We start from the raw sequence: 12,679 nt of genomic DNA on the forward strand, positions 1-12,679 counted from the left end.
ATTGGTAGACATGTATGCATGCCACTTTTTAAAAGAAGATATAAGATAATATTATTTTCAAATACAAAGAAGCTGAAATAAAAATAAATAACTTAAAGTAGATAATTAGAGGGAAAAAATGACATGACATAAGTTTCTGTACAAGGTTTTGGTCAGATAATTAGTGGAGGCTTGAAGGTATTAGTATTCTTTGCCTCCTATAATATATAAAGAACCTTTTTATAAAGCTATGAATTATGGGAGGTGTTGTCAATTGGATTTTGGAGCTTCTCTTTTGGAAATCTTCTTGGTTGTTTCTTCTCGTCTTTAATTAACTTTGGCACTAAGATTTCTGCATGCATGTTTGTCGATCCAAATCAGCGGTTGATTACTTGATCAAGCACGAATCAAATCACCAGATTATGAAGCACTAAACTATGATTTGTATTAATTAATTAGTTTACAATGGATTGAGCTTTTGACTGCAACTTCGTATCTTTGCTTGATAAGCTTGAAAAAAAAACCCCAAATCTTGGTAGCCCAATAGTAAATACATTCCTGAATATAACCCACGAAAAGTCCAATATTTGCATAATTCTTTGAAGTGGGGGAAAAAAATCGTTTGGTGCCACAAATTGGATTGAATAATCCACATAGCCAAAGAAATTAGAGTAAATTACATTTTAACTCTTTCTGTATGGGTGCAATTGCAACTTATTCGTCATCTTTAAAACATTTCAATCTCATAGAATTACATATTATTTCATTTTCATATATCTGTTAGCCAAATTGTCGATTTGACCTTTAAATGATGGCATGACAAATGTAGGGCCTATATTTTTACTCACGTTAAAGTCAAATTTGTCCATATAGATTAAAAAACAAATGATAAATTACATTTTACCACCTCAACTTTGAGTCATATAACAAACTCATATTTTATTTTTTAAATATTACAATGTCATATTTCAACTTACGAATCTATTATAATGTTAGACTTCCAATAATCAATTCGTCAAATTGGCCATTAAGTAATGATGTGGCAAATGCCAAATCCATATTTTTGCTGATATGGTAGTCAATTTTGCCATGTAGATAAAAAAATAAAATTATAAAATAAATAATTTTCTGCACAGTTGACCTCTGTCCTCCTCACCTGAACCACCACGCTCACGTCGTGCTTCCCCTTGCCCAAAACCAACTACCAAGTATCTACCCATAATCCCACACCTCGAGATCAAGATAAATTCACATCCACATTCACCGATATTAGAGAGCCGCCAAAAACCTACTCCAAATAGTTGAACTTGAACAAAATTATATCCTGTTCATCAAATTAGACGAGTAAATGTCTAGATGATGGTGGTGGTAGTAGGAAGCCAGATCGAATTGACATTCAAATGTTAAAAATAAAATTAAAAATTAAATTAGAAGTAGGAGTTTTGTACATATTGGGGATTAGGGTTTTAAGGATGGAACGGATTTGGGTGACGTCAGAGACAGCGTGTTGAATGGCAGAGAGGACTTTGAGATTAGAGAGGTGGGGCATCTGGGTTAAGGATGGGGGTCTCACTACTACAAAAGTGGCTTATTGTGTCGGTGGTTGGTGTCGGTTTTATATAATATACTGGCGGATAAGACATTTCCGACACCCTCTTTACATGGTGTCGGAATTACTGTCGGGTATAACCGACATAAAATGTCTATGTCGCTTATAACGGACATAGATTGTTAATGTTGCTTCTAACCGACATAGTTTTTAATCTTTTTAAATGGTGGTGTTGTATAAAAAGAAAACCATGTCAGTGTCGGTTAAAAAAAATCGTGTTGCTTCTACCCGACACTAATAATTATTTTTATATATTTTAAAACCCGATGTCGGTTGTAGCTGACACTAATAATTATTTTTAAATATTTTAAAGCTCAGTGTCGGTTGTAGCTGACATGTTGGTGTTCTTTATCCAATGCTCCAACGAGTCACCACAAAAGGACTTGGATTGCCAGCATGTCATTAACTCACAGCCGTTCATCGTCATAAAAAAATCAGAACCATTCCCTTATTTGAAACCAATCCAATTGGCGACCCCAAAAGCACTTGGATCACCAACATGGCAAACCCCACTATAAAACACCACGCACCAAAACACTCTAGACCAAAATTCAAATCCAAGCGCATCTCAGTTCCCAACAATTCGTTTTCCCTCCTAAACGAATAGTTTTCACTTCCCCAAAAAGTCAAAGAGAATGGAAGCCACGAAAGCCACCAGGGCGCCGGCGGAAGAAAAGGCGAGAGAGGAAGAAGTCGGTGTCCAAGTCAGTTAAAGCCGGTCTCCAATTCCCCATCGGCCGTATCGCTCGTTTCCTCAAAAAGGGATGCTACACCCAACGTACCTGTACCGGCCTCCAATTCCCCGTCGGTTGTATCACTTGTTTCCCCGTCACCTATATCACTCGTTTCCTTCAATTCCCCTTATGCTTCTAGCTCTCATTTCATGTAAACTTTTTTTTAATTATTATTAATTAAAAACAAAAACAAATTTTCTTATTTTTTTTTATTATTAATAGTTTGTGGTGTCGCTTATGGGCGACAGTATATTGGTTATTGTATTTATCAAATTGTTAGATGGTGTCGGTTGGGACCAATATCAGTCTGCTCTATTTGACAGTATTTGTCAATACTTAGTGTCGCCTATATCTGACGTGAGTCTCGATGTCACTTTTAACCGACGCTACTATCCTTTTTTATTTTATAATGCTTTCCTTCTTCTTGGAGGATTAAGGGGACTAACTGACATCAAAAGCCTTTTCGTGACGCTAGCGTTAGTGTCGGTTCTATTATCCAACATTGCATGAGTTTACGTCGGATTTTTACCAAATATCCGACAAAAATTATGTTTTCTTGTTAGTGTTTGGACCGTCAGTTATAGGTAATTTTGTAGTAGTGTATGGCCGAATGGATGAGCGTCAATGCAGATTTTACAAAGTTCAGAAGAGGCGGTGGGATGGTTTGTTAGGTCTGGGACTTCAAGAGGGGATGCGGGACAGGACGTAGGAGAGCATGGGAAATTTGGAGAGGTTGTGATCCATTGGATGACATGGGATAAGATGGGAAGCGATGGGATGAAATTGAAGATATGGGGTCAGAAATACGAAGAGTGGGTGGTGGTTCTTGAAAAAAGTTGAGGTTTCACCATAAAACCAATTAGCAACATGAAGAGTAGCTCAACTTACTTATAAGCCCATGCAAGGTCCCTCCTCCCATCAATGTGGAATTCAATCTCAACGCGCCCCCTCACGTGTGGCGAATTTTTAAGCCTAACACGTGGATAACATAACGGGGTGACATGGAGCGCGCGTGGCCGTTCCACACGTGGAACAACCTACTTTGATATCACGGAAAAAAGTTGAGGTTTAACCATAAAACCAATTGGCAATAAAGGGAGTAGCCTAACTTACTTATAAGCTCATGTAAGGTTCCTCATCCCATCAATGTGAGATTCATTCTCAACTCTGTCTGTGTGAGTGATGACTTATGCAATTGGATTGGATTTTGAAAAAGAAGAAGAAGGATGTTAAACTGAGTCTCAAAGTTTACTCTCTTCTCGGCTGCTATGAAGGTGCTAGATGTTCGCCATTATTTTTCTTCTGCTTTTGGACATCAAATTAACTTTCATATGTCTTCACCTTATTTTTCAAACAATGTTTCTACTCATGATAAGGTGACTATTGGACAGGTTTTGCAAATCCGACATTGCCATTCCAGAGGTAAATTTGGGACTTCATAATGTGGTTTTTTTGCACTGGCGGATCCACTAAGGGGCATGAGGGGTCATCTGACCCTCCTAACTGTGGCAAACCTCCATGGAAAACCACAGTGCTACCCCTTTGAGGTTTAGAGTTGTCCTTGAGATATGCCCTCCAATTGCTCGATGGAATGCCTCAATGAATGGGCAGCATGTGGCAGGGCAGGGAATTGTATACAGCGTGGATGAAGGTTGCATCGTGCCTTTGCCTCCAATAATACATCAGAGTTTGGTGTTGCAACTGAAGGAAGATTTGTGAAAAACAAGTTCATTTGAGCAACATCAACAACATGCAATTAACAATTAAAAGGCGGAATCATGTTTATATGCACTCAAAAACAAAACTTAACCCATGAACTTCAAAGCCTAGTAGATAGGTGAACCAAGACTCAACTCAAAACAAAGTGAGTTGAGAAATCAATACCTTTGTAGATTCCTCTTTGCATAAGCAAAGGCTAATCACCCAAAGAGAGGGCCTTCATTCCTTGCATCTTAGATCCATGGATTTGGATGGATGAAAAGGTTTCTCCAAGTTCCCAAAATTGAGAACCTCTAAGTCTCCACACCAAGGCATATTGTAGAAGAAATGAGTGACCTTGAGGAAGTAAGATTGCTAGATGTTTTCCTCAAGGGTGGCCGGCCTCTTTGAGAGCAAAGGGAGGTTTGTGTTCTCATCTTTACTCCTAAGAAAACCCTAAGGATGAAATGGCTATAAATATGTCTTTATACCACCTCACAATGGAGTGGCAAACTTGCAATTAAGCCAAGTTCACTACCCTCCTCTAAATGGACGGCCATATGGGATTTATTGGGCTATTTGGGCCTTTGTGAATCATTATTCATTAATTTGTCATACAACTTAAGTCAATGGACTTGACGTTCGAAGCCCATTGGGCCTTAAGGTCCAAAACTATCCCGAGGTCTTCAACGAACTTATTCGTTTGATTAATAATCATATTAATTAATCCTTGCCATAAATAATTAAACCATTTAATTATTCTTACTCATCTCCGTTGAATCTTCAATCTCTACCTTACACGGTGTACGATCCATTAGGTTCCTTTTAGCGAGGCAGTGGGCGATTCAAACTCTTTCAAATCGATTGTGAATTGAAACTTACTTTCAATTCTCCCGTTAGTGATAATACACTTTTAGGGCTTCCACAAACCATGGTTGACGCCTAGCAGCATGTCATGGTTAACCAAGCTAATCAGAAGAGGTGGAGAACCTATTCAGTTTTAGGATTACAAATGCAATACGGTCTTTCTCTAATACAATACTCTTGACCACATTGTTTGGTTTGATAGTTTATTCATGTCTACTATCCAATGTGAGTCTTGTGCTTATATGATTACCTTGAATGTGATTTGGAACACATTCCTAAATCTCATTCATACTTTGGCCAAAGATTCTTAATCATATCATAGAATATTCTCCCTCAAACAGTTTGAAGGTCAGAGATCCCTTGTTGCGCGTTCACTTGCCTCCATAGCTAAGTGACTTAACCCTAACGATGCCATGGACACCCTCCTGATGGAGTGACTTTGACATAATCAAAGATTAAGGACCTAACCACAAGACAACTGTGATGCCTCAGGTCAAAAGACTAATTTGCATTATCCCAACCATGAGTTCTCATGTGACATGAATATGAGAACTCTTCGTTGATCGTGTTCAGTGAACTCATTCTCTATTGAGCACCTACGTACTTGTCTTGATGTCACACACACCAATGACTCGAGACTAGTCACTCTCCCTGAGAGAAGACATAGCACGTACTGATCTTAACGGACTGTCAATGCCCAATTGACAATCCTATGATCAGGAACGTTTAGGATGTGTCAACGAAAGAATGGTCTCATGAATCTAACTTCTTTAGATCGCATTCTTCCAATCACATATTCTTTGGACTTATCGTTTAAGCATATAACATTTATATGAGACGGCTCAAACAATAATCTTTGCCATTTACATTTAAACTACATTAGTTTGAAATGTCCGTAAAGTATCATCATATGATTGGTTTTAGGGCACATTTCCAACAACAACCTCTGTTTTTCTACCTCTAGATTTCTAAACTTGCCTCAACCTGCCAAGGAATTTCCTAAAGAAAAGTGGATAAGTCCATAGCAGCCACTTCCACCATTCCAAACCCTATTTGCTTTGAAGTAGTGCCATCACTCATTTGGAAGTGTGACTTTGAAGCAAAACCAAGTCATTTTATACATTTTTAAAAAATAGGACCCAGCCACTTGAAAAAAACTTAAGCTTCTAATTAATCTAGACAAAATAAACCCAAATCTTTAAAATCTTAATTTCTACCTAATCCCAAACCAAATTCCAGATTTATAAAATTTGAATATTCATTGTATTAATAATGAAACTATTGTAATAGTTTGAAATCTCTTCCCATTTCATTAATAATAGTAAAGTTCAATAATAATAATAATAATAAAGAAGCTACAATATGATATTTTCAAAATACGAAACCATGTCGTGAACAATTGTCGCTTGTAATGGACATTTGCAATTTGTAATGTTATTTATTCATAAATTATGAATGATGGAGTTATGATTTAATTTTTATCGCTATTTGTTGTTGAAAAAATGTGTATAAATTTTTACACTTGACCCCCCCAAACAATTTTTCTTGAATCCGCCGCTCGTTTTTTTTTTTTGGAAAGACCCTTTAAGGCGAAAGAGCTCATTCTCAAAGTGCAACACAAGCTTGCATGATGGAAGGGTACCTAACTCTCTTTTGTAAACCGGTTCAAGCTTACACTTTAAAAGCCAACTATTTCTAGCATGCCTAATAATATTTTTCCTTCTTTCCGTGTCCTCCTAGAACAGCTAAAGCTATTGAACAGGCGAGTCAGGATTTTTCTGGGGTTCTTCGAGGACTCATCCTCCTATCGCTTGGACATTCCTCTAAAGATAAAGGTGACCTTGGTGTTAGACTTGTGCTTCATTTTAATAAGGCTGCTCTTTACAAGTTGGGGTGGAAGATCCTTACTGGGGATTCTAACTGATGAGTGAAATTAATACGTGCTAACTATTTTCGTAATTGTAGTATTTTTTTTTTAGCCCCGAAGAGGGCTTGACAGTTGACATTCCATCTCTTGGAATGGTATTGTTGATTGTAGAAATATTCTCTTTACAAAAATACTACTTTCACCACCTATTTGTGTCATATCTCTAATAGAAATAAGACTCACATACGTTGGCGGACTCTATCTCTATGATAGAGACAGTAGGACTAGCTAACATTTGTACTATCTCTCTAAGTGTAACATTACATTCATTGTATAGCTAGCAATGGTAGAGATTATGGGCTTTCAATTGGGCTTTTGATAGACGGCTTGCTTCTTTTTTATTTGATTTTGAAATGTAAAATATTGATTGGTCCATCAATATATTTGTGATCTTATTACAAAGGGTAATGTTAGGGAGACCAAATTTTTAAACTAAATTTACAAACCAAATGATATGTTACTAAGTGATGTGAACTAATTCGTTGCCTCGTAAGGCTCGTGAGGCGTGGCTTTGGGACTTAGCTAGCTCTTCTTGCCCTAGGGGCTTTTCCTTGTAATCTTTTTTACATCCCAAAAAAATAAAAAACTCACAAAGTCAAGGTATGTGTAACTATAGGTGAATAAGTTTCAGACACAGGAAACTTATCCCCCTTTAATTCTTACCATTTTATAGGGGTAGAAAGAATAAGTTTCCGTTATGATTTATCAGTGTTCCACTTTAAACTGGACAACATTTTTTGCTTCTTTCTTTGAATGAAGCTTGAATGGAGTGACTTTTCCAATCCAATTCAAAACACCTATGAGTTATGGTAATCAGTAAAAATGGAGGAAATTTCGAGCCTCTAATTAAAAGTCTCACAAAGTAAAATTTCAATCCAAAAGTCACCCATCCTTAATTTTTTTTCTTACAATCAAACGTGTAAAAGGTAATCATACAGTGATTATCGTGTAAATTTCAACCCAAACATATAATAATGAGCACCACCGAGAGAGAGAGAGAGAGAGAGAGAGAGAGAGATGTTTCTAGTCTTCTAGAAACCCTAGCATGTAGGAAACCTCGATGTAGTACTCCATCAAAAGTTGGAGTTAGGATTGAATTTTATGCGAAGCTTGGAAAACAAAAGGAGGTGAGCGTGAAGAAAAAATGTAACGGAAACGCTTACATACAGTCGTACGGGTTGGTCACCATTTTAACCACTCTTGGTAAACTTTGCCCACACTATAGTTATAGTAAATTAAATAAATTAGAAAAAGAAGATAAGCCACCTATAGCCTACGGCCAACCATTATATACGAATTAAAAGATCTTTGAACTGTGAATTATGCAATATTCTTTGCTGTAAACAAACTATCATGATCATACGCACTTCCAAACATGCAATCTAATTAATTAAAAAATTTGCAGCATATCAAGCAATCTAGCCATGAATGCATCCATATATATATATGCTATATTTGATCTTATTTAAGACAATAACCAAACTAATTAAACTTGATATTAGATTGTTAATCTCTTATCAGGTATATGTGTATAAAGAGCTAAGTTATTTCTTAGTTATATTGTCAATTGGTTTTATAGTAGAACCTCAACTTTCTTCGGTTTATTTTACGGTGCAACCTCAACTTCTTTTATGATATTAAAGTATGCTAACCTATGTGTTGAGCCCAACGGCTCATGTGCTCCCAATATGTGTTGCCTAATGCTTACGTTTTAGACTTAAAATTCGTCACGCATGATTCCATGAAGGGTGTGTTAAGAATGTGAATTTCACATCAAGAAATTAAGGGATCTTACGTGTATTTTTCTAAGGAGTTGAACTTCTCCTCAACTTGGTTGAGATGTCAATTGGTAACAGTAATTTATGATTGAATGAAAAGGGATATACGCTGCAGATTACCATGTTCCCATTGTACTCACAGTAGTAGTAGCGTAGAGAGGGTTTGGTGGGTAGAAATGGGTGAAGGTGGTTGGACTGGATCATGGAATTAGAAACAAAATACATGAAATCTGGTACAACAAAAACAAAACCTCGTGCCAAAATACTTGCCACTCATCTTCTACAAAATTTTATTTAAAATGACACAATGTCAAATCCACTTTGATTGAATCAGTCTTAGTCAATGCCATAATCTCAAGCCTCACAGACGACTACTAAAAAATATATATACCCCTCCCTTACGCTCATGTATAGTAGCTGGGGTGTTTTTGATAATTTAATTATTAATTCCATTAGAAAATTTGTACTTTTCAATCACCATCTTTGTCAAAGTGTTAGCTGTAATTATCAACATATAAAAAGACTAATGTGGCTAATGACTGGCTTCTTCTTTTTGAAGATCGAGTTTATACAACACAAAGTATACACCATTTATACCTGATCGCCTTGAGCTTTACTTTTAAGCTAGCCAGCATCAGATATCCGTACCAGGGTTTCTGCTCGCATCAAAATCGAATCCATTTGGTTTGTTTATCGAATCAAGAATGCAAGAGAGTCTTCCTCCAGGTTTCAGATTCCATCCTACAGATGAAGAACTGATAACGCACTATTTGTGCCCCAAGGTTTCTGATGTTAGTTTCACGTCGAAAGCTGTAGCAGACGTTGATCTCAATAAGTGTGAACCTTGGGACCTCCCAGGTATATACATACATACATATATATATATATATATATAGATTATGTTTATATATGTGCATCATGTTCAACCCTATTCTTCTGTTCATCTGCCTCACATGTTTGCCTTCTTCCTATAATATCATCTGATTATTCCTAGTTTTCTAGGATATTTCATTCTTCTTATTCCTTAGAGGCTTTTAGTAACGATCTGGATGATGATCACAATCTGTCTTTCTTTAATTTGCCTAATGGCTTTGTTGAATTTATGTAAGTAAAGCAATCTTTCCTGAAAATTACATGTAATTCAAACAGGAAGAAAGGATAGTATAGGAGCAGATTTAGGCTTAGCCAAGTTGGCTAGAGCACTAAGTTTGAAGCTCTATCCCCGTTTAGATTAATTCAAGGCTTTTTAGCTAAAATGGTCCCTGAGATTTGCATAACTCTTCACTTTGATGCATGAGATTTAAAATCAGTAGAACTGGTCCATGAGTTTGTCCACCCTCAATTATTTTCGTCATTCCGTGAAAAATCATGTTAAGTAAGAAATAAAATGAAAAAAATGCCCTCAATTTTTGTCAAATCATTTTGCCATTTTAATCCTTATTTTAGCAGATATTTTTCATCAAATGACCAAAATGATTGATGGTGGACAAACTCTGAGACAACTTCTATTGATTTTAAATCTGAATGACTAATAAGTGAGAAGTTATACCAATTTCAAAAACTATTTTATATAAAAAGCCTTAATTCAATATGCTTGGATAAAAAAGAGAATAAAGAAAACTATGTTCCAATCTCTTCCTTCCTCTTTGATTTGTTTGACCAACCACACCAAATACATACTTCCCATGACATTTTTTCAGACTTTCTTAGGTTTACGGTGTATCTTTTGTTAAGAAAGGATAGTACTATTTGCACACCATTTTTACCTCTCACATATTTATGTTAATTTTTTGTCGTTGATTTTTTAAATTCATTAGATTTGATGGCCGAAAATGAGAGGGGTGTCCAAGAAGTAAAACTGTAAAAATAGGTATGTGGATAACACTACCCTAAAAAAATGCAATCAGACCTTTAAAAATTGTTTCACAACATACATTTCTTATACTAATTTACCAACAGATATACTTGAATACTATTTTTCAGAACGTTCTTAATTAGCTTAAATATTCATACTTTTGATAGGAATATATTTTGACAGTAACGTATTTAACCGATATATGCAACTTACAAACAAACTAAATTATTATGTGATTGGTGAAGGCAAGGCTTCGATGGGAGAGAAAGAATGGTACTTCTTCAACCTGAGAGACCGAAAATATCCAACTGGGCTTCGAACCAACCGAGCCACGGAAGCCGGGTACTGGAAAACAACTGGGAAAGACAAGGAAATACATCATACAGGTGTACTGGTTGGGATGAAGAAAACCCTAGTTTTCTACAAGGGCAGAGCTCCTAGGGGTGAGAAAAGCAATTGGGTCATGCATGAATACAGATTAGAAAACAAGCATCCTTTCAATTCCTCAAAGGTACAAATTACTATAGAAGAAAACAATTGGATCGTTTCGGACTGCTATCTTAAAACCACTTCTACTGATAAGCACTTTTGCTAGAAGTGCTTACCTGAAAAACACTTGGAGGTTCTTCTAAAAAGGTGTTTTTCAGAGAGTTATTCTATTAAACATAAACACTAAGTTTTTTGGTAAAAAATAGTCAGATGCGCTTTTGGTTGAGGTGTTTTTCAGAGAGTTATTCTATTAAACATAAACACTAAGTTTTTTGGTAAAAAATAGTCAGATGCGCTTTTGGTTGTTATAAAGTGTTTTTAGCCATTTCAGAAACAATCTCAAACACTTGGCCTTGATCGATTATATTTATAATTCTTTAATTTGCTAGGTTTAATTTTTTTATTGGTTTCACAATATGCAGGAAGAATGGGTGGTTTGTAGAGTTTTCCAAAAGAGCATTAGTGCATTGAAAAAGCCACAGCAAGCAACCACATCCTCCCATCAGCAGCCGTCGACAGAATCTCCATGCGACGATACGAACTCAATAGTTAATGAATTCGGAGACATCGAGCTGCCAAACCTAAACAGCAATATTAACGCAAATTCATCCAGCGGGTTCAGCAACAACATTTCCTCACCCCCAAGCTATTACAGCAATATTATTGATCATAGCAAGAACAACATTAACGACGTTACCAACATGAGTTTGAACATGAATTGGGCAGCAACAGCGGCGAGAGAGGCAGCCGCGAACGCTGTTTCATGGCCGTCAAGCTTGTTAAGTCCCTCAAATCTTTCGGTGAATTCGTTGCTTCTTAGGGCATTACATCTTAGGAGTAGTACTAATAATAACGGTAGTAATTATCAACCAAGAGATACTAATCATGGTCAAGCTACAGCAGGCACTAGTACTCTAGATTACTCATCATATAATAATATGCAGCAGCAAGGAATGATGCCGTCAATGTCTCATCACATTGGATCCAGTACTACTATGGATCATATAAATTCAAATTTTCAAGCTTCTTCGTCGAGTATTAAAGATCAGATGATGGAATCGATGCCGCCACAACAACATTCGGAGCAACCATTCAATTTGGACTCCATTTGGTGAAGTTGTGAAGTGTACAGCCTGATCAAATGAATAAGCTAATAACATCTTGTAAAGTTCGGCATCGTTACTGTACTAATCCTGAAGTACTGGTTATGAAACAAATGCAGTACCACAGGGAGAGTAGACTCACAAGCACGTACGTAAAGTTCGATAATGTTCCATATATTTATAACTATGTTAGATTATTATGTCGAAAAATAATAGGGTTCTTGCCCTAGTTTATGGGTCTGTTTAATTATGTTGAAGAGTTTAGTATTATGCTGGTAGGGAAAACTCCCTATGTTAAATCTGCACCCTCTCATATTATGAAAACATGTTTCTCATGATCAAACATCTCAACACATTTCTCTCTTAAAATTCATAAGGTAATCTACATGATGAAGGTAATGGTTAAGAAAATGAAAGTTCATCAATCATCATTGACAAGAATTTTTTGTTATTATTATAACAAAATTCGAACCAAATTAGTAGCTAAATGCAGAGGTTCGAGATCTCAAAAGAAATATAGACTATTCAGATCCACGCAATGCCTTTCGAGGAGTTGATTTATGTTAATTATGTATGAACTAGATACTAACAACGTTCAGAAAAAAAAATATAATTATCCTTATATCGACTAAAACATTGT

The 12,679-nt window shown here is 36.2% G+C and overlaps 1 protein-coding gene across 2 annotated transcripts; it reads left to right on the forward strand.

The window, feature by feature from the left end:
* The first annotated feature begins 9,058 nt into the window (after positions 1 to 9,058).
* On the forward strand, positions 9,059 to 12,374 carry LOC103938846 (protein CUP-SHAPED COTYLEDON 1). 2 transcript variants are annotated; one of them, XM_048589838.1, is made up of 4 exons: positions 9,313 to 9,450; positions 10,410 to 10,462; positions 10,693 to 10,958; positions 11,359 to 12,374. In XM_048589838.1, exons 3-4 carry the CDS (start codon positions 10,704 to 10,706, stop codon positions 12,049 to 12,051), a joined length of 948 nt encoding a protein of 315 aa, XP_048445795.1. In that variant the 5' UTR covers positions 9,313 to 9,450; positions 10,410 to 10,462; positions 10,693 to 10,703; the 3' UTR covers positions 12,052 to 12,374. The 2 variants fall into 2 exon arrangements, with proteins under 2 accessions (XP_009347167.2, XP_048445795.1); XM_009348892.3 differs by lacking the exon at positions 10,410 to 10,462 and having other exon boundaries at positions 9,059 to 9,450.
* Positions 12,375 to 12,679: the final 305 nt, after the last annotated feature.

This window comes from the organism of the source record quoted next, unplaced genomic scaffold (assembly GCF_019419815.1).
Source record: "Pyrus x bretschneideri cultivar Hongxiangsu unplaced genomic scaffold, Pyrus_bretschneideri_v1 Contig3, whole genome shotgun sequence".
In the NCBI taxonomy this organism is placed as follows: domain Eukaryota; kingdom Viridiplantae; phylum Streptophyta; class Magnoliopsida; order Rosales; family Rosaceae; genus Pyrus; species Pyrus x bretschneideri.